This window comes from Marmota flaviventris, chromosome 12 (genome assembly GCF_047511675.1).
Source record: "Marmota flaviventris isolate mMarFla1 chromosome 12, mMarFla1.hap1, whole genome shotgun sequence".
Lineage (NCBI taxonomy): Eukaryota > Metazoa > Chordata > Mammalia > Rodentia > Sciuridae > Marmota > Marmota flaviventris.
This window is the reverse complement of record NC_092509.1, coordinates 47,962,896-47,986,464: the sequence shown is the minus strand read 5'-3', so window position 1 is coordinate 47,986,464 and position 23,569 is coordinate 47,962,896. Positions and strand designations below refer to the sequence as shown.

At 39.5% G+C, this 23,569-nt stretch overlaps 1 protein-coding gene across 1 annotated transcript in view; it reads right to left on the bottom strand.

Moving 5' to 3' along the window:
• The window catches only part of Fam107b (family with sequence similarity 107 member B), a 198,674-nt gene that overhangs the window by 124,649 nt on the left and 50,456 nt on the right, over nt 1-23,569 (bottom strand). Inside the window, exon 2 of the mRNA XM_027928473.2 lies at nt 359-413. Within this exon, the coding sequence (XP_027784274.2) occupies nt 359-413 (55 nt within the window). The remainder of the gene's footprint in view (nt 1-358; nt 414-23,569) is intronic.

Genomic DNA, 23,569 nt, shown 5'->3' with positions numbered 1-23,569 from the left:
TTATCTAAAGAATATTTTTCAAGATAAACAAAAGCATTTCAGTAAGTAGCCAAACTCCTTATTTTAGCATTACTGAATCTGGAATTTCTTTATCATCATCTACTTTGCAAGTATTTATTCTTCAAGAAGTGTAATCAAAGAAAGAAAAAAGACAAAGAAGAGAACAAGCTATTTTCTGTCTCACAACCAGATTGCCCAGATGTTGTGGCTAGAATACATCACAAGTGACATTTCTAGTAGTGTTTTCATCATTTGGAACATACAATTTTTCCTTTGAAATTTGCAAGCTTTTCAATGCTCCGAGTCCTGCTGTCAGCAATAGCAGCCCAGAAAAGGATTCACACCCAGTGGACTCTACCTGATGTCATCTTCTGCTCCAACTTGGGGCACTTATCTTCTTGGAATTCTTCTTCCTAAGTTACAGCCCCACAAACCAGAAAAGAAGAAAGAGAGTAAAAATCAGCATTAATTTATAGAAAGACTTTTTTTTTCAAAACTACTGATTAATATGAAATCAAAATCTGAGAAAATTAGACTGAGCCCCAAAGTGCTGAGATTTTGGACAAGCAAAACGTAAGTACTCAATACTGATTATATAACTATGGGAGTATTGGGTTACACACCTCTAGGGTTCCATTCACATGGAAGTATCAAAGAACTTGTCCCTTGAGTAGCACAACCCAGGGATCCTCTGGTACTACACATCTAGAGTCATTGATTACTTAGACAAGATGGCAATAAATCTCTCCATAAGACAGGAGTTCTTCCAGCAGGGTAGAACAAAGAAAATTATATTTGATTTTTCATAATTCAAGTACATGATTCCATGTATTTTTTTTTTTTTTTTTTTGGTACTGGGGCATTGTACCACTGAGCCACATCCCCAGCCCTGTTTATTTTTTTTCTTTGGAGATAGCCTCCATAAGTTACTTAGGTTCTTGCTAAATTGCTAAGGCTTACTTTGAACTTGTGATCCTCCTGCCTCATCCTCCTGATCCCTGGGATTACAGGCATGCACCACCATGCCAGACTACATGAACTTCTATCACTGTTCAGTTATTTTTATCTCTGGAAAGGCAGATATTTACCTTATCCTCTGAATCCTAGTATTATAGTCCTTACTATTATATTTTATTGTTTATTAACACATTAATTGTACATATTAATGGGATTCAATATGATATTTCAAACACATGCATAGAATATGCCTTATCAAAACCAACCTCCCCTTATTCACCCTCCTTCCCTTCCTCTGGTAATCACTATTTTAGGTTCATGTGGACTTTTCTTGGCTTCCATATATGAGACACAGCATGTAGTACCTGGTCTTTCTGTGTCTGGCTAATTTCACTTAACATAAGTAAAATAAGTCCTCCAGTTTCTATCCATTTTGTGCAAATGACAGCATTTCATTTTCTTTATGACTGAACTATATCTCACGGTGTGTCACCACATTTTCATTATCCATTCATCTTTTGACAGATACCCAGGTTGATCCTATATCTTAGCTGTTATAAATAGTGCCACAATAAACCTGGGTGTGCAGGGAGCTCTTTGGTGTGCTGATTTCACTTCCTTTGAATATAAACCCAGAAGTGGGATAGCTGGATCATATAATAGTTGAATTTTTAGTTTTTTGAGGAGTTTCCACATTGTTCTATATAATGGTTGTCCTAATTTACATTCCCAACAGCTATGAGAGTCTTTTTTCTCCACATCTTCACCAGAATTTGTTGTTATTAGTTTTTATAATAACCATTCCAAGCATCATAAGACCTGATATTCTTCAATGACAAGTGTCACTGCTGTAATGCTGATAAAAGTAGATCCTGCTAGAAGTAAGGGAGGTAAATTAGGAGGATGCCTAAGGGATACTTCTCTAACCTCTCTAGTTTTTGTCTGAAAGATGATTTTATGCTGATTCTTTCATTTATTTTTTCCTTTCATTAAACATTTTTTAAGTACTATTATGGCCCATTTCTGTGGGATCTTACTCTTTAGGCAGGATCCCTTCTAATGTCTCTTAAATAACATCCAAGCAGTGCCTTCGCAGCTTCCTTCCTAATCTGGAACACTTTCTGCATACACTTTTTTCTTTAGCTCAACAGAGGATATTCTAGACTATAATAAGCATATGGGTAAGGGATTTCCTATGAAAACTGTGTACTCTGTAGCCAAAATGAAAAAATGGAACTCAAAAAATGATATTGTCCACCATAGAAACACTTCCAAAGTTGTGCTTAGCTTACCGGTTCCTAGGTAATAGCTCATCAGGATCCAACTCCATCAGATACTGAAGCTCAATTAGTAAGAAAGAAATGTACTCTTTTCTTCATAAAGATTAGTTTCATTAGATTACCATCAGTACCAGCTCATAAAAGAATTGATATCACCTGTGCTGGGAACAAGTGTTTTTCCAGAGATAAAAACCATCTCCAGCGTTCATCATCAGAGAGCAGTCCCCCAAAATTGTCCTATTTTTACAACCCGTGAAATAGTTTGGGCATAGGCAATTTGGGTAAACAAGGACTCAGTTCAATTATCTCAAATTTATGGATTATAAGAAATTTTAATGAAAATTGCTTTCAAACTTGCATTTCTAGAAAGGGTGTGAATTAATAAGAAAGAAAATGAAAACTATAGAAAAGGCCTATAGCATAGCAACTAAACACAGCAAGTAATTTCTTGCTTCACAAGGCCCAACAGGATAATATATACTAAAGACATAGGAGTTATTTTATAATATAGCCACAGGGAAAGTCTCTTGAGATGCCAAAATTATCCAAATAAAATTGTTTTATACATAAAAGTTTCTGTCCTTTGAGCTAATGAGACTGCTTATTTTTTATGGCTCTGAATTCCAGAATTGTGAAACAACATAGTCCTTTAGCTTTCTCCAAACATATTTATTATCCAATTCTAATGAGTCCCCCAAAGTTTCCCTTTAATACAAGTTGAAAACCCAACCCCCAACAATCTGCAATCTGCAGAGGAAAGGATCTTTGGAATCCTCTTTACTGTAGCATGCTCAGCACAGAATAAATAAACATCTGTCTTTGATAGTATAAACTATGTTCTATTTAGAGAAAAGTGGCTGAGCGCTGTAGATTCATGTGTCTCTGCTCTTCAATTCAAATCTGTGATTTGCTGAGTTTGTTCTTAGCAGATTTTTCCCAGCAATGCTGGAGTAAAATGACAACAGCCCAACTGTAATGGACATCTGTTGATTTTGCTGCTTAGCATTCATTCACTATCTAATAAGGCAGTCTCATTTCATCTTTAAAACTATCCCTTCCCACTTTTAAGGAGCTCTGGTTCCTGCGCCTTCATTGGTTCACAAAACTGACTCCAGAGGTTAAGCATGTAACTCAGACCTGTGCCTATCAGTATGTTGCGTTTTCCTCTGATTGGTACAGATTGGTCATGTGACCCAATTAGGGATAATGAGAAGTAATCAGATTTTTCTCTGGACTTCTGGGAATATGACTCCTGTTGGAACCCACTGGTTCTGAAACCTGAGACAACTCTTGGGGCGGCAATTGCTGCTGTGGCCGCCATTTTGCTCTCAAAAGCTGCTGAGACTGGGGCCCACACCACAGAAGTCAAGAGATGAACTGATGCTGAGTTCTGATAATATCAGTCAATCCCACAGTTCAGCCATGCCTGAAGCAAGCTTAACTAGACTTTTTAGCATAAGTCACCTAATACATTTAGTTTTAAAATATACCCCCCCGCCCCCTCCGCACACACACACACACATATGCCGCAGTCTGGCTGGGCACAAATCACGAGCCACTGAAGCAGGAACAAACTTTATTTCTGAACTCCACCAGCACACTCCACACACGCTCCCCGGGAATTCTCCCGAATGCCACGCTGATCGTCCAGGAACCAGCAACCGGAAATATCCCTCCTCCAGCACTTCCCCAACCAATGGGAACTCTCCGGGAATCCCCGCGAGAGCTCAACTGGAACTCAACGGGAACTCCTAGAGAACTCACTGCCGTCACCTCTCAACCACTACTTCTGGCAAAAATGCCATGCGTCATCCCAACTCAGCTGTGGCCCTCAACACACATATATATATATTTTAAAAAATACACACACACACACACATATACATTTTTTTTTAAAGAGAGAGTGAGAGAGAGACAGAATTTTTTTTTAATATTTATTTTCTAGTTTTCGGCGGACACAACATCTTTGTTTGTATGTGGTGCTGAGGATCAAACCCAGGCAGCACGCATGCCAGGCGAGCGACCGCTTGAGCCACATCCCCAGCCCCCACATATACATTTTTTAAAAATAAATCCAATGTTGGGTTTTCTGTCCTTTCTAATAGGATGAGTCCTAGCTGATGCCACAATGTGAACACCCTAGCTCTTGAAGGGAGTCATTTGTGATGATCATGGGCTTCTCTCCCTCACTCTCCCTTATGTGCTTTACAATGCTGGTTTAATCAAACATGACCCTGATGTGTTGACAATGTTGAGCATTCCTTATCTGAAATGCTTGTATTTCAGATTTCAGATTTTGGAATATTTGTAGATACATAATGAGACACCTTGAGGGATGGGACCCAAGTCTAAAACTGAAATTCATTTATTTTATGTGTGTCTTATACACACTGCCAAAAGATAATTTTATATGATATTTTTAGATTTTGATATGAATAAGTTTCTTTTCAAAGATTCACCAGGTTGACCAGGAGAGAGAGAGAGAGAGAGAGAGAGAGAGAGAGAGAGAGAAACACAGCCATATCAATGTTTATAGCAGCTCAATTCACAATAGCTAAATTGTGGAGCCAACCTAGATGAATAGATAAAGAAACCGTGGTGTATATACATAATGGAATATTACTCAGCATTAAAAGATAATAAAATCATGGCATTTGCAGATAATGGATAGAGCTGGAGAATATCATGCTAAGCAAAGTAAGCCAATCTCAAAAAACAAGGCCAAATGTTCTCTCTGATAAGTGGACACTGATCCATAATGGGGAGCAGGGAGGCCTGGGAAAAATGGAGTAACTTTGATTGGGCAAAGGGGAGGGAGGATGGGGAGTGTGCATGGAGGCAGGAAAGATGGTGGAATGAGAGGGACATCATTACCCTAGGTACATGTATGATTGCACATATAGTGTGATGCTACATTGTGTACAACCAGAGAAATGAAAAATTGTGCTACAATTGCATACAATGAATCAAAATGCATTCTGCTGTCATATATACTAATTAGAATAAATTAATTTAAAAATTAAAAAATCAATAGATGGATAAATAAATAAATAAAAGAAAAATCAGGGAGGTAGGGAAGGAAAATAAGAAAAACTTTAAAGAACATGAACTTCATTCACATACTTCAAGTCATTGTGCTTTGGCTTCGTGGTTTTGTGGCACTGACAGCTGACATTTTACTCTAAGACATCATGCCAAGAAGCAGAAAGGTAGTTGGAGAGACAAACAGAATTCTCGAACAAAGATTAAGGAGGGCTGGTTCCATTTGTCTTCACTTGTTAGGACAAGTCTATGACTGATTCTTGGCCTCAACTTTCTCCATTTAGAAAATGGGTTCCAAATATGACCCATTCCTTTTCAACAAAGTTAAATTTTTATTTTAAATAATTGTTTTCCTACCAGCAAACATCTAAGGAGTTTTCTTCCAACTTCTCCTGTTTTTCAGTGTATAGTTTTTTATTTTTTCTTAGTTCAAATAATCTTGGACCAGAATTGCAAGGGTGAGTGTTTTTGAAGCTCCTGATTAGATTAAAAATTACCCCCCAAATGTTTCAGCAAGTTTTTGTGCTAAAGTGTGACAGTGTCATTACAACCTTCCTGTGTCTAATGCTTGTTTTGATGGATACAAAGAATGTCTTACAGGAGTTAATTTTAGAAGTCTATACCCAAAGACTCTATCATGATATGTTTCATTGCTACTAATAAAGACGTGTTTGATTTTCCATGGGATCTGATAGCTAAGCCTTGTCTAGCCCATTAAATTAATTGTTCATCCAGAGAAATGACTCTGAATTCAAGCTTCATTTGGGATCTAATCTCTCTATTAACAGATGCTTACTAAACAATTGTTGAATTAATTCAATTGTTCACCTGCTTTATATTTTAATGTCCAATGCAGTAACACATATCACAATAAAAAGTCTGACATTGTCACTCCTGGCAAATCAGACAAGACATTCATATCCTTCAAAAAGATTTCTGAATCAGCCCCAACTTCATTCCAAACTTTGTTCTATTCTAACTTTAAAATAGAATATTAGCTAACATTTGTTGATTGCTTACAGCATCCAACTGTGTTTTCTGTGTAGTGAATCACTTAATTATTAACAATCTTCTGAGTTGATAAACTTGCTATCATCAATCTTGTTTCAAAAATGGAGAGACAGAGGTTTGGCGGGATTAAGTTATTCTCCCTGTGGTGGATGCTGTGATGTGCTACTGGAGGCCACTTATGTCCTGAAAGATTTACCCTCAAAGCTACAGGGCCTGCTTTTGCCAACGAGACCTTTGCTGTCAGCCTCCCAGACTGGGTTTGCTGCCAGCGAAGATGGCATGCACTGACTTGTGGACATGACAGTGAGAAACCCAGCCCCTCATTCCAACACAGAACAATTCTGAAGGATCCTCCCTCCTACCTCCAGAGTTCTCTGTGAGGTTGGTTGAGGTCTTCATTGAGACTTCCCTGTAGCCCAGTGCCTCCCTCTGCCCTATCCTTCTTCCTTCTCTTCCCTTCCACAAGAGTGGGTCCCAAATGCTCTTTCTAATCAACTCTGTATGTGCTACTTTCCATTTCATTCAGTTTCCCAGAAACCCATCAACCTACCCAAATCACATTTCCCAAAAATGACAAAAAAGAGATTCAAACTCAGATCTATCCAGCTCCCACATTCCTGGCATAATCCATTACACTACTCCCTCTCAATGACTGGTGCCTCTCCCTTGTAAACTGAGATACCCAAGGCCCAGTGCCAGAGACTCCAGCTTGGTAAGTGAATATGGGTGCAGGGCGACCAGCCATACCGATTGGCTCAGACTGAGGGGTTCTCCAGAGTACAGGACTTTCAGTGCTAAAACCAGAAAAGTCCCCTGCAAACCAGGACAAGTTGATCACCTAAATTTGGGTGTGGCCTGGGTATCTAATGAGCTCTGTGGATGTTTCTGATCAAAAAAAAAATCTTCCAAAACATGGTGTTGAGGCAGGGGCTGTGGTTCAGGGGCAGAGCACTTGCCTAGCACGGGTAAGGCACTGGGTTTGATCTTTAAGACTAAATACAAAAATAAGCAAATAAAATAGAGGCATGCTGTCCATCTATAACTACAAAAAAATTTTTTTTAATAGTGTGTTGGGGGGCTGGGGTTGTGGCTCAATGGCAGAGCACTTGACTCACAAGTCTGAGGCTCTGGTTTTGATTCTTAGCACCATATATAAGTAAATGAATAAAATAAAGGTCCATTAAGAACTAAACAAAATTTTTTAAAAATACTGTGTTGGTAAAGGGAAGTCCTAATTATGGATGTTTTTAAATTGCTTTTATCAAATTCTAAGAGGTTAGATGCTGTTTCTATAGTGCTTCACAATTTGTTTAGTAAATATTATTGTTCTGTTTTTAAGATGAGGAAGCTGAGGTCAAAGAAATCAAAGAACTTGCCAAAGATCACACAAGCTGATAATTGAGGGATCCTGAAGAAAAACCCAGGCGGTCTAGTCTATATTGATAATCAATACCCCATCCCACATCCCAAATGACATTCCCTTGCAATTGTTCTGGCTCACAGAACAATCTGGAGCCAAAGATAATACTATCTTGTGTCTGTGGGTTGTTGTGAGGGTAAAATAGGTAACATACTTAAGATGTCTATTTAGCATCTGCCACAGAGTAAATTTATATTGTGCACCTCTCCTTCCCCCTCCAGCAGAGTGGTGGAAACTATGTTTTATGTCCATTGTACACTAAGAAGAGGGTTAGAGGTCATCTACCAAAAGCTCTCACCCAATTGTATAAGGAACTGTCAACAAAACTGACCCCAGGCAAAATTCACTTTAATGAATACATGCTGACTGTGGAATCTCCATATTCATGGCATTATGCTGAAAGAAAAGGGGGGTGGCAGGGAGATACCACAGTGCCCCTTTATACAGAAGGGCACAAGCTTCTATGTGCAAGAGGAATTCATACCATCTGCCTGACTTTACTGTCAGTGATATCAGAGACTTTACTGTCAGTGATATCACATTGCCTTCTTCAATGTGAGCTCTTTGCTGGTGTAATTTTGATTTCTGAAAATGTAGTTTGTGTAGTTCTGCAATGGAATGAGTGAGTATTCCTCATGGCTAGAGGAGGCTTCTTCAAAGACAGACCATTGTGTGTGCAGGTTTACAGAGCCCCAGGCCAAGAAAACCACAGGAGCAAAACAGCATTTACCACTAAGTGGAACTTTCAGAATCAGTTGCAAAGAAAAGTTTGACACAATATTTAGAGCTGTAATTCAACTTCCTGGTCCAAATTTCAAAGTTACATAATGATTTCAAAAATATTCAAATTAAAGTAAACTCCTGTCGAACTGCTGGGGAATGGAGGCAGTAAAACTGATTGCCACCTATATTGATGACTGCCTGTATGTATTGATGAATCTAGATCCCATATGTAGATTATGTCATAGATCATGAGTGAGTGACAAGAGAAAATTTTGACTCTACAGTTTCTTATGGCATCTAGTTCTATCCTTAGGCATTCTATAAACATGTATTAAATGAATGGGAAAATAAGTGAATGAATTTTATTTGTTTCAAAGAAAAATGTTCCCCTCAGAAGTTTTTGCCTAAAACTGAAGCTCCAAGGAAGTGTCTTCAGCATTGCAGGGCTTAGTGATTCATATCCAGGAAGACAATGCAGTCAGAGAGGGAGGTGTGTCCTCGTCCATTCTGGTTACTATAACAAAATATTACAGACTGGTGGTTCTCAAACAACAAAAGTTTATTTTTCATAGTTCTAGAATCTGGAAAGTACAAGATCAAAACAGGTAGATTTGATGTCTAACGAGGGTACACTTCTTGGTTCAAAGGTGGTGCCTTCTCACCTTAATCTTTACCTGATATGAATGAGTTCTCTTGGGTCTTTTATGAAGGCACCAGTCCCATTCATGACTTTCCCCCCACAAACTAATTGCCTGCCAAAGTCCCCATACCCCTAATAACATCACCTTGGGGAGGTTAGCATTTCAACAGACAAATTTTGGAGGACACAAATATTCAGACCATAGGATTGTTCCAAAAGGACTTCATAAATACAGTGTGAATGAGAGAATAATAGTGTTTGTTGGAAATCGGGCACCATATTTTACTCAGTCTCCATGTTTGTTCAAAATATTAGTAATGCCTCCTCTCAGATACCTCTCCACGTATAAAACCATGTCCAACACACAGTTTCATTTGACTCCTTCAATAATTTTGTGTGATTGGCAGAGCAGGCATCCCCAAGTTTCCACATGAGAAATCTGAGCCTCACAGCCACACAAAGATAGGCAATGCCCCAGATCCTCCACCAACACTCCAAGGAGCACAGTGAGGTAGTTTCCAGTTGGCTTCTGTTGCTCCCTCAAAGATCAGGCAGGGAGATCAGAAAGTATGGAAGAAAGAGAGATATAGCCAGAAGCCACAAAGTGCCCTAGAATGAACACTTTGTTGGAGCATTCCTAAGAATCCTGGAGAAGATCTTTTCTGAGTTCCAGGTTCCATACCCGGATCAGTCTCCCTTTCAGAACTTAGAATTCTAAGTTCTGGAATTTGTGGAAGCTACAATTATGTCTGTGGGCAGAAGTCACAGCCCTAGGCAGTGACACCCAACAATTCTTTTGGTTTCCTGTAGAACCTTCCAGAATAAATAAAAAGTTGGTGGTGAATTTTGTTCGTAATCCTAAATTGTTTTAGCCCTTGCTAAAGCTGAAGCTGTGGTGAAATTCAGGCTCCAGTTCTGGCATCCAAACACCTCTCCTCAATCTTAAGTTGACATAAAGTACAATTTATAAATTGTTCAAAAAAACTTAAAGTATGGTCTGAATTCATCCTAGGAAGAAATGCTAAACTGGGGTTTTTCCAATGTCAACTAAAGCAATGGAGGGACAGTGCAGGGAGCCAGTGAGCCATTGTCTAACATTCTCCTAGGCAACCCACGCACAGGGTCCTTGCTAAGTACATCTCTTACAACAACTTTTAAGGTGGTATTATTTTTTAATGTAATTGTGCTGGATCTTTTAATTATAGTCATGTCATGTAACTCAGTGCTTTTCAGGAATGGCAGCAAGCTTTGTGCTCAAAAGACCTGGCAAAGCCTCGTGGAGAACATTAAGGATTTCCTTGGATCACTACATAGCTCTCATCTTTCAGGCTATCACCAAGAAAAGAATAAATAATGTTCTTCCCACTAATCCTCATTAACCTCGTTTTAGAAAGGCAATGTCACCTAATGAAAATGAGAAGATCCATATTCCCCTCCAATGCAATTATGTACACCTGATCAAATTCATATTTCCCCTGGGCTTTATCTCCTCCCCAGCGAGACAGAAACACCAGGAGTTCTACATCCTCATGTGATGTTTCCTAATCAAATAAGGGAGGAAGTGTGAAAATCATCTTCCTGAGGTCTTTAGAATAACTGAAGGATCAACACCTTATTATTTGGAAATACATAATTACAAAGGTCAGAATATATCCTTTGGCTTCACTCAGGCACTTTCATGCAAATACAAAATCCACACCACTGATGGAATTGTGCTGCCCTGCACACAGTGATCACTCAGCAAATAGTTATTGTTTGTGGACTGAGTTCACCAGACACATGATTTCAAGCATACATGGACTACCCAGGAAAATTCAGCAAGGGAAGGAGCAGGTATGAGTGGAAATGGAGGGTAGGGAGACGGGAGGGGTAGGTGACAATGAAGTGTGCCTGGAAGTTATCGCCTTCCATTTTAATTCTCTTTACATCTATAAATGTTTTTCTGCCCCAAACCTGATGGAATTACTTCTGCACTGTGAAGGTTACAGTGACATGTATACACACGCATGCACAATGTATAAGCGCACGCACACACACACACATACACACATGTGCACATAATTGACCAAAAGTGAGCAAACCAAGTCTGGGAAAGGGATTGCAAATTGTTCAGCCTTTCAAGCCTCCTGTCAATGTTTCTGATCTCCCTAACAGGGTACATGCCACTTTTTTTAGTGTCTCTTTTGTCAGGGCTTCCAGAAAGGGAAGAGATGTCAATGGGAATTTGCATGTGTAAACTTAAGCAATGCCCAGGTCCCCTTACAGGGAATTTAAAAATGGAGTTTCCTTTCTCCAGACATGGCCCAGTAGTCTGACCACCCTTCCCACCCACACCTTCCTGCTGGTTTGATGCTTCCCACAGCCACTGCTAACACACTCCAGATGTTCAAATTCATCAGTGCCCTTGGAACTCTCTCTGTTGGTCTTAACAGGCCTACTGCTGTAAGGGAGGAGAGAGGTTACTGGGGTGGAATCTGACCTTTAATCTAGAAAACTAAGGTCATCTATTGTCAAGCATTCTTTCATTACATGAAAAAATGTTATTCATTCAATGAACACTGACTAAGCACAGAGAAGAACACTAAAAGAACACTAATCATTACAACATGAAAAGTGCTAGGGTAGAGCTAAGAGGAAGGTGCTCAGGAGTCCTGAGGAGGGTCACCTCCTGGTCTGCAGGTGATGAGAGCTACAAGGTGATGAGAAGCACAAGGGTGACTTCTCCAGAGAGATAGCACATGCCAGGAAGGTGGAGGCAGTAGCATGCCAGTAGAGAACTGCCTACAGAAACAAAACCTCGGGTGATATTTTTCACTTTTAATACCTTTAAAAAGATACCCTACATCTCAGATACAGCACACAACCAAGACTGTCCATGTGCCACTTCCTTCTCCCTGTGCCTGTTGATGAGTCACATCAAAGGGCTTCCTTGGCTTCTGGCTTCCTGTTGGGTTCAGTCAATGGGAACCACTAGCAGATCAGAGGGAAGGAGGAGCCTTTCCTCTCACCTGTTCACACCTGCAGTCCCTGAAGGTCCAGGCTTCCATCAAGGCGGTCTTCTCCAGGAAAGGCTGTTTATTCCAGGTTCCTATTTCTGCTTCCTCCCTTCTTCCCTGGGGGCCTTGGAGAGGTAATAGCCCATTCACTGTTACTGGTATCCCTGGAGGTTCCTCTGCATCCCACTCACATTTTCATAAATAGTCTTTTGTTAAGCTTTCCTTGAATTATTCTAATTTGAGAGCTAACCATTTCCTGTTGGGACCTTGACTGATACAGCAAAGAGCAAATACATCAGAGACAGCAGGATGCAACAGCTGTATAGACACTAGTGATGGCAATGACAGTGTCTGATTGATCGGTACATTCATTCCACAGGCTCTCATTGATGGCTGACCATGTGAAAAATGCAATGGGAAAGGAAACCATCCTTTCTGGATTTTAGACCATGTGAGCTACAACATGCCTTGCTAAAGTGAGACAGTATATTTTCATTTGGGGTTTCAAAATGTGATCTCAGTACCTATGCATAATGGGAAAATGAGAAAGGTGGAATCTGTGCTCTCAGAGCTGACAATTCCAGGTTACTCCCTCAAAGTACATGTTGCTAAAAGGAAAGAATAAATAGAGAAAATCAAGGCAGGGTCAAGCAAGGGTTCTGCGTCGTGCACTTGCACTGTGGATGAAGCTCCCTCATCTGTTGAGTGGTAAGTCTGCTGTTTTTAGATCAAAGCTTCAATAGTAATGAAGACTCAGTAACCAGGTAGTTTATATATATATATAAACTACATATACACACACACATACATACACACAATATTGCACTTATTCTTTATGACAACCTCTGTGAAATAGATATTATCCTCCTATTGTGCAGAAGAGAAATAGCATTAAATAGGTAATAGTTGGCAGCATCTGAATTTGAACCTAAGTCTGTATCTAATGCCCTTACACATAACTATAACTACACCACAACGCCTCTTCTGGGAGCAGGCAATTCATGGCCAAGACCAAACGGTGTTTGTTGAATATGAGTCAATTACAGGTTTGGAGGTAAAGAGCAACCCTACAATTTTGTTTGATCTGTGTTATTATATCCACATAGTAAGAAATAGGGTGGGGAAGCTACCTTTGGGAGTCCTCTTTCCACATGCTAAATCAGACATCAGCTAACCATGTGCCCTGGACTTAGAAAGGAGGGAGAGAGCAAGCAAAACAGGATGCATCCCAGGGACACACTAAAGATTTGATTCTGTGGAGACTGTGCTCCTTTTTAGCTATCTAGTGGGAGGGGTCTTAAGGGTCACATTTGAAATTTAAGGCTGTTCTACTTGTGATTAGCCACATTGGGTCTGTGGGCAGGGCAACTTCACCATATGCTTCCTCAGGGAAAGCACCCTAATCACACAAGAGGGGTTTTATGAGTGGCAAGCAATACAAATGACTATAAATTTAAAGTGTCCCATAAATTCTGTAGAATTCAAATTTAAGACCCATTGATACCCTCATTAAAAACTACCTTACTTTTCCCCTGTGCCAGTGTATCCATATGTCATGGCTTCGCCTGATTTGGATGCTACATTAGCCTACCTATGCTGTTTGCAATTGCCCAACAAAGGAAGGTGAGACTGCAACTCTAAGCTTCAAATAGCCCAAGTCTGGTTTCAGGATGAATGTTATCTTGCTGCATGGGCCTAGGTTATTCAATTAACTTCTCTGTTCCTGTATGTGCCAAGTGAGAATAAAATATGAGTCCAGTGACTTTTATGGGCAATAATAAATAGAAGCAGTTCAAAGAGTTATAGATCTTAGAGCTAGAAACAACCTCAAGAGATCGTTTAGTGCATGGGACTATGAAGAGCCATACAAAAATCTCAAAGATGCAGTCAATCATTATCATTCACTGTGGCCCTCTGCTGTTTTGGAGAAATCTAGCAAATCAACCCAGCCATCGTAAACAATGCTGAGAGCTGGCAGATCAGTAACTTGAGCCTTTTATCAAGTGGAAATCTAATCACCGGTCAATCTGAATCTGTTTGTGTCTGTTTTTTATTTAAATGCATTTTATTGTATATATTTAAGATATGCAACATGATGTTATGTGATACATAAATACATATGTACAGTAACCATTTTACTATTTATGTATAGTAAAATGGTTACTGTAGTGAAGCAAATTAACATATCCATCATCTCACGCATTTTGGTTTTTGTGATAAAACCAGGTAAAAATCTACTCATTTCTTTGGAATCCAAAATATAGTATAATTTTGTTAACTATAGCCCTCACACTGCACTTTGGATCTCTAGAATTGTTCATCCTACATATCTGCTCTCCCCAGTTCCCCCAATAACCACTATTTTACCCTCTGTGTATCTGACGTTTTCGTGTGTAGGGTCCATATGTAAGTGAGATTGTGCCGCATTTCTCATTCTATATCTGAACTTCCCACTTGGCACAATGTCCTCCATGTTCATCCATGCTGTGGCAAAGAGCAGGGTCTTTTTTTATATTTTTATTTGATTTTATTAGTTATACATGACAGTAGAATGCACTTATATACTTTGATGTATCCTACATAGATGGGATATAATTTCTCATTTTTCTGAGTATACATATTATAGAATCACATTGGTCACACAGTCACATACATACATACAGTAATAATGTCTGTTTCATTCTACTATTTTTCTTATCCCCACATCCCCTGCCTTCCCCTCCTTTCACTTCCCTCTACCCAATCTAAGGTAACATGTTATAAATATATATATATATTTTTTGCATTACAACTCTTAATACACGTAAATACCACAATTTTTGTATTTCTGTTTTTATATAAAGTATGTTGACACCCAATTCAAGTCTTCATACACATACTGAAGTTTGAATCATATATCATGGTGGTATAGACCACAATTTCATTATCCATTTGTCCATCAGTGGACACAGATTGTTTCCATATCTTGGCTATTATGAATTATGCTCCAACAAACACTGAAGTGCAGATGCCTTTCCCAGGTGGTGATCTCATTTCCTTTGAGTCTATGCCCAGCAGAGGGATTTCTGGAGGCTCTATTAATTCAGTTAAAGCCTCCATACTAACTCCCACAATGTCTGCATCAACCCACATGCCGTTAGTGTGTAAGGATACCCCTTTCTCCCCAGTCTTGCCAACATTTGTTATCTCTTGACTTTTTGATAACAGCTATCATAAAGGGTGTGAGGTGAAATCTCACAATGGTTCTCATTTCCATTTCCTTAATGATTAATGATGTTGAGCACCTTTTAATATACATAGTGGCCATTTTTATGTCTTCTCTGGAGAAATGCCTGTTCAAGTCCCTTCCCTTTTTAAAAATGCATTATTTATTTTCCTGCTATTGAGTTCTGTGAGTTCTTTATAAATTTTTGATATTAACTCCTTATAGATATGACTTGAACACATTATATTTCCCCAAGTTGTAGCTTGCAGTTTAATTTTTAAACTTTTTTCCTTTGTGATACAGAAGTTTTAGTTCAATGCAATTCTGTTTGCTTATTTTTCCTTTTGTAGCCTAGGCCCAAAGTTCATTACCAAGGCGAATGTCAAGGAGCTTCCCCACTAGGTTGTTCTCCAGGAATTCTGTTGTTTCAGGTCTTACATGTAGGTCTTTTATTAATTTTAGTTGATTTTTGTGTACGGTCTAAGATAAGGGTCCAATTTCATTCTTCTGTAAATGGAAATCTAGTTTTCTCAAATTATTTATTGGAGGAACTACCCTTTCCCTATTGTTTAAGCTTGATGCTCTTGTCAAAAATTAGCTGACTTTATATGTTTGGATTCATTTCTGAGTGCTCTATCTGCTCCACTGGTCTCTGTGTCTATTTTAATGTCAGTACCATGCAATTGTAATCACTATAGCTTTGTAATATAATTTAAAATCAGGAAGTGTTATGATTCCAGTTTTGTTTTTTCTGTCATAAGACTGCTTTAGCTATTTGGAATTGTATGTAGTCACATATGATTTTTTATAACTTTAATTAATTAATTAATTATTAATGTGGTGCTGAGGATCGAACCCAGTGCCTCACATGTGCTAGACAAGCATTCTACCACTGAGCCACAACCCCAGTCCTTCATATGAAATTTAGGACTATTTTTTCTGTTTCTGTGAAGAATGCCATTGGGGTTTTGATAAAGATTGTTTTGAATTTGTATATTACTTTGGGAAATATGAACAATATTGATTCTTCTGATTCAAAAACACACAATGTCTTCCAATTTATTTGTATCTTTTACAATTTCTTTCGTTTCTGTTTTTTAGTTTTTAGTGCACAGATCTTTGACTTCCTTGGTTCAATTTATTCCTAGGTATTTTTTATGCTACTACAAATGAAATTGTTTTCTTGATTTCTTTTTCAGCTTGGTTGTTATTTGTGTTTAGAAATGCAATGATTTTTGTATGGTTAAATTTTTGGTGTCCTGAAACTTTGCTGTATTCATTTATTAGTTCTAACTGTGTGTGTGTGTGTGTGTGTGTGTGTGTGTGTGAGAGAGAGAGAGAGAGAGAGAGAGAGAGAGAGAGAGAGAGAACAATCTTTGGAGGATTTAACATGAAGGATTATGTCATGAAAATAGAGATACTTTTACTTCTTCCATTCAGATTTGTATGCCTTTTATTTATTTTTCTTGTCTGATTGCTCATTTATTTTGTTTTGTTTTAGTGCTAGAGATTAAACACAGGGCCTTTACATGGTAAGCATACACTCTACAGCTGAGTTGCATCTCCAGCACTCTGATGGCTCTTGCTGGTACTTCCAGTGGAATAGGAGTGGTGAGAGTGAGTTTCCTTGTATTCCACTGGATCTTAGTGGAAAAGCTTTCAGTTTTACCCATAATGTTAGCTATGGGGTTTCCTTTAAGCAACCTGCATCATGTTGAGGAACATTCCTCCTAAACCTAAACTGCTGAGTTATCAGTAAAAGCATTTGTCAAAGGCTTTTCTGTATCAACTGATATAATCATATAATTTTAAGGTTTCATTCTGCTAATGTGATGTATCATGCTAATTGATTTGCACATTAAACTAGGCTTGCATGTCAGCAATAAATCTTATTTGGTCAAAAGTATAATCTATTTGATGTGTTGTTGGATTCAATGTGTTTGTTAATATTTTATTGAAGATTTATGCATAAGCATTCATCAGATGTATTGGCCTGTACTTTTCTTGTGATGTCTTTAGTTTAGGAATCAAGGTGATTCTAGCCTCATAAAACTTGTTTGGAAGTATACCCTCTAGCTTTATTTTTTGGAAGCATTTAACAAGTATTGGTGTTAATTCTTCCTCGAATGTTTGGCAGAATTCAGTCTTGAGGCCATCTGGTCTTGGACTCTCCTTCGTTGGGAGGTTTTGATTCCTTCTTTGATGTTTACGTACATTTACAATGACAAAATACTCAGAGATTTCAAACTCCCATAAACACACCTCAGCAAGGTGCATTTTTTAGATGTTTCTGAATGTGGATTGCACCTGCCAACTCATCAATCTGACTTCACTGAGAAGACTGGCTAGTGGGTAGGCAACCCCAAGGGCCTTTGGCTGTCCCCAGGAACACTGAGGTTCAATTCCAACAATTTGTTTCTTTGGTGTTACCAATGAATGTTGAACGTCTGCTGTTCTCTGTCCTATTTATTCTTGCCCTAGTCAAGCATATTGCCAATTCCTGCTGCTCAACCAGGCCTAACAATTTTGTTCAGATGATGTCTGATAAACTGTCTAGAGAGATAAAGGGGTGGGGAGGCTCAGGGAGAAAGAGTCATCAAAGTGCTTGGTCTTCAGCTCAGAGCCTAGACAGGAAGCCAGTTCTATGCTCAGATCTCTAGCTGAGGCTGTGGATTTGAAAGATATAATTATCTCAGCCCCTTCAGAGGAGCTGGAAAAGGATGCCTCATTCCCTCTGTCCCCTCATAAACTCATGGCCAACTCTTCCTTTCTTACCTCTGTTCTCAAGACCCCCTACCCAGCTTTCTCCAAACCTAACAGTCTCGGAAATAACAATGGTCAGTTCCTTCAGATTTGCCATGGCCTGGAATCCAGAATAATTTCCAGAGTAAATATCATGTGTTTTTGAAATAATGCAGAACTCTGTGTTTATGTAATTGGAAAGTAACCATAAGCCAAATTCAAATTTGGCTGTAATTTATAAACTACTATGTTCCAGAATCCATTTTTCTTCCCTTAAACAACAGCCTTAGAAGAATGGGGAGGGAATAAATAGAAATAACCACTTGGACAAATGTAAAGAGGCCCTTGGAATCTATCTCACACCTCTGCTAAATGCAATGTCTGGTGGGCGTAGGTGCCAGCATTCCTGTATGTAGAGTTCCTGACATTGGACTTGATGTGCCTCTGCCTGGATTGTTTCTATAATTTTGTACCTTTACCACTGTGAGATCACTTGCCATGCATTGGCCCACCCCCAATTCAACTTTTGCTATCAAAACACAAATATCAAGATTTAAAATAATGTACGTTCATACTTTTAACACACACAAATCACTTGTGCTATCAAACTCTGAGATCACTGTGGATTTGCTAGGTGGAAAGTAGAAATCTATAGAGCATAGTCCCCTGCATCTTTTAAATTCGATGATCAAAGATAAATTGAAAGAGTTATTTTAGCAAAAAGAGAAAGAAGTGACACTAGCAAGTGAGGGCGGAGCTAATACAAAACCAGGAAGACTATTAGAATACTTGTACTCTGAGGACTTTTAGAAACCATTTGCAAATTCTTAAGTTTAACTCTCCAAATGTTTACTGTTTATTTTTATATGGGGATTAGTTTATAATTTGAAAAGATATTTCCTATATATTATGTCATGTGAACTACGTGATAGGACTTTGGGGAAAAAGCTGTCAAACTCATTTTACACCTGGATCTATTTACACTCTGTGTTAGTCAGCTTTCCAGTACTATAACAAATACCTGAGACAATGAAATTATTATTTTTTAATATTTTATTTTTTAGTTATAGTTGGATACAATACCTTTATTTTATTTATCTATTTTTATGTGGTGCTGAGGATCAAGCCCAGGACCTCACACATGCTAGGCAAGTGCTCTACCGCTGAGCCACAACCCCAGCCCCTGAGGCAATCAACTTATAAAGAGAAAAGGTTTATTCTGGCTCATACTTTGGGAGTATCATTGCTTTGGATCTGTGGTGAGGCAGCACATCATAGAAGAAACACACAGCAGAGGAGAACAGCTTATCTCAGGGCCAGAAAGCAAGAGAGAGAGAGAGAGAGAGAGAGAGAGAGAGAGAGAGAGAGGCTAGGCTCCTACTACCTCTTCAAGTGCATGTTCCCGAATGACCAGAAGACTTCCCACTTGGCCCCACCTCTTAAAGATTTCATCACAAGCCTTCAACACATTGGGAGCATTCTAGATCCAAACTATAGCAGGCTCAAAAAAGCCATGTGATTTGACCAGGCCTGTCTGATATTCAGTGGGGGGTTCATTCTGCCATATCCTGCTGATTCCTTACCTTATGTAAACTGGATCCTGTTTTCAGGGAAATACAGCTTAGAGAGCGTTACTCTGCCTTCCTTGAGGTTAAGACAGAAATGCAAATACCTTTTAGTACAAAGTAGGTGTGGTCACTGTCAAGAGGCACAAGCACATTCCCCACACCTTGGTGGGTCTGAGAAGGATGCAAGGAAAATCTTGATGGCAGAATAAGCTTGATTGGAGCATGGAAACTGGGCACACTGTGAGCAGGCTGAGAGGAGGCAGGGTACACTGAGAGCTAAAAAGATGGCAGGAGCAAAGGCAAGTATGGTACACACTGAAAACACAGCGTGGCAAGTTCTGGTTGTAGAGGGAGCATCCATAGAACAGAGAAAAATAGGCTGGACCATGCCGTGTTAGTCAGTGTTCTATATCCTGTTGGCCTACTTCTCTGGAGAACAGAGAAATAGGCCAGTGGGACATATCCGTAGATTAGATATGACACAGACATTGATACAGAGAAAGAGACTTATTTTGAGTGATCCGCTTACAAGCTCATGGAGGCTGAGAAGTCCCATGACTGCCATCTTGGTAAACTGCAGCCCAGGGAAGCTGTTGGTTCAGCTCCAGCACAAGCCCCAGGAAGTGAGAACCAGGGGCTGACGGTGTAAATCCTGAAGGAGGAGCTGCTGCCTGGGGGCTGACAGAGCTTGTCCTTCTTTTGCCTTCTGGTTCTTTCCAGGCCCTCCTTGGATGGGATGACACCCTCCACATTGGTGACAGTGGTCTACTCAGTCTACTGACTCAAAAGCTAGTCTCTTCTAGAAACACCCTCACAGACACACCTTGAAATAGCATTTTACCAGCTCTTCTAGCATCCCCTGACCTCACTAACACATCAATTTAAGTTGACACATAAAATTAGCTTTCATATATATCACAAGACTTTTTTTTTTTTTTGGTAGCAGAGATTGAACCCAGGGGTGCTCAATCACTGAGCCACATCCCCAACCCTTTATTATTTTTTATTTTGAGACAGGGTCTTGCTAAATTGTTTATGGCCTTGCTAAGTTGCTGAGGCTGGTCTCGAACTTGCCATCCTCCCCTGCCTCAGCCTTCTGAACCACTGGGATTACAGGCATGAGCCACTGGAATTACAGGAGACCGCCACCATGCCTGGTTCATACAGCATTTGAGTGTCATGTTAAGGATTTTTACTTAATTTGCAAAGCAGTGGGGAGCCCATGCTGAAGCAAAAGCTTGCCCATCCTGAAGGTTAATCTGGCATCTTTGTGGGTGCTGTGTTGGCATGCTGCAAGCCTGCAAGTGGAGGGGACAGTGAAGAGTCCTTTCAGAAGAAGCACAAGTGACAACTGTGGTACAGGAAGAGTAGTTGACTAAATGAGGGCAGGCACAATCCAGGAGAAAATCAGCAAAGAGTTGAGGAATAGACTCTGGTAGAAAGACTGTTCCTTGAAAGTAAGCCATTTCTTTGGGCAATTTATGAAGCTCAAATATAACATTGTCAGAATGAACTGCCTTCCATTAAGCCTGGCATCTTCTAGGACACCTTGGGGTTGAGGGAGCACTTGACTCCCCAACTTCTAACTTTTGAAACTCAAAAAAAAGGAGTGAAGGGTTTATTTCTACATGGAAGCCTTGAGCACATTTCAGTAATCACAGGGAGATTAAAGCAGGGAGAGTGATTAGTGCTGACAGCAAAATAAGATCTAATAAAAAAGATGAGTGTACGGATTCCAAAGTGACAAGAAGAATGTGGGGTGGTGGGAGTGGAAGTGAAAAACTCCAGGCTGTGCTCATCTCTGTATCCCAAGCTAGATCCATGTTGTGTGCGCTGCTGCGGAGTCTGGGGCACCCATCTTCTGCCATAAAGAACAATGGCACTCTCCTTCCAGATGTTGAAACAGACTAAATAACCATTTTCCACTGGCAACTCTGACAGCCAAACTATTTGAAATCACACCAGCTCTGGATGAACTAGAGGCCCAGCTGGTCCCTTGGATACCAACTGCAGGGAAAAAATCATGGCAGTAGTGTGAAATTGAGCTGTGTCCCCTGATAAATTTCACTGGGTTGACCGGAAGCCACAGGACAGTGACCAGCATGTGGGGCACACACACATCATACCTCAAACCTGACCTGTGCTCCTGGAATGCTTTGAATCAGCAAGAGTTTTCTCCCAAGGCTGGATGAAAACCAGAGGTGAAATCCAGTTATGTTTTCCTTGGAAAATACTCTCTCTGCTGCTCCTTTATAAGGAAGCACTGAGTTCATCCTTTTTAAAACCACTACTATTAAAACTTTGTTTCATGTCCTAATTTTACCTCATGTTCCCTGACATTGTGCTAATATTTAATTCCCTCTAATAAATTTGTATTTTAAAAGCTTAGTGCCAGCAGGGCATGGTGGCACATGCCTGTAATCCCAGCTACTTGTGAGGCTCAGGCAGGAGGATCACAGGATCCAGGCCAGCCTGGGCATTTGGCAAGTCCCTGTCTCAAATAGAATAAAAACTGCTGGGGATGTAGCTCAGAGGTAGAGCAGCCCTGGGTTCAGTCCCCACTGCTAGGGCAGGGGGAGAAATCTTAGTGCCAAACAAACCTTTTCTCTTTAGGTAGTCAAAATGGGTCCAATAATATCTACATATCTACATATCTATCACAGAATCATGAATATGAGAACTAAAAGAAGACCAAGGCCATCTAATCCAACCATCTCATGCCACATAGCAGGACACAGAAGAGAAAGATGGCAAGGCAAGATTTTTTTTTTCAACAATGAGGGACAGGAAAGGGAATTGTGAGGTGTCAGACCTGTGATCTTTGGGAACACTAGATCACTGAAAGATTTGCTCTTCTGTGGGCCTTTGAGATGATCAAGGGTGGCCCTTTCAGCCTGAAGAAGAGCTGAAGAGACCGATTCCTCAGTCAGACTGATTTCTTAGAATCAAAATATAGCAAAGAAAACAATTGTCAAGTTAGCAGTATTTTAAAACAAACTTTCAGCAGTTCAAGACTCCTGCTGCTGGCAATAGCTGCCCAATGGGGAAAAACAATTGCAGAAATAAAAATTCTTACTTTTTTTTCTTTTCAGACATAGAATAGGGAATACATTGATAAGTAAGTGCAGGAATCATGATAATTAAATTGTCCAAAAAACAAATGTATGCATTTCATGAAATGTTTTGTTTTGTTTTGTTTATACAGTGCTGGGGATTGAGTCCATCATGAAATATTCTTAAAATAGATGGTTTCCTTATGTACATATACAATATTATATATTTAAGTATTGTATATGTTTGTGTGTGTCTAAAGATGCTTATTCTCACCATTTTTCCCTGTAGGCCAGATGTGATTAAATTAACCTTCTGCTGGAATATTGTTGCTCCTTAAAGTTTTAAATTTAATAATCAGAAATATTTTCTTTTTTAAAAAATAAAGGTTGAAAGCCATGTGTTTTGGGGCTTTGCAGGGAAAATCACCTCTCCCAGAACGAAGGTTGAGTCTTTCTGAGTTTGAACAAACTACAAACACAAAACTAGCCTTTTGATAGAGACACTTGGTCTCATCTCTAAGTCTTCCTTGAGTCATGAGAAAACGTAGTGATCAGTTGTGCATCAGCAAACAGTGAGGGAAAGCTTCCAGCTGTCACACCTATAGCAAGACTCGATGTCAAATTGGGTCTTCAAATCTAGTTTTTTTAGATATGGTGCCCTAATTTTTTTAAGGTTGCTACTAGTGAGCAGCTGAGCAGCACAGAGTACAATTTACTCCTTCCCAGGTTCAGTAGCAACTGAAATGGTCAATCATGATGGTTTTAAAACAAAATTGGTTTGGTTTTCCTTTGTTTTTTTGCAGAACTTGGAATTGAACCCAGGATTGCTCGATCACTGAGTTACTTACCCAGCCCTTTTGAATTTTTATTTTGAGACAGGGTTTCAGTTAGTTGCTTCAGCTGACCTGGAACTTGCCTGTCTCAAATTTTTG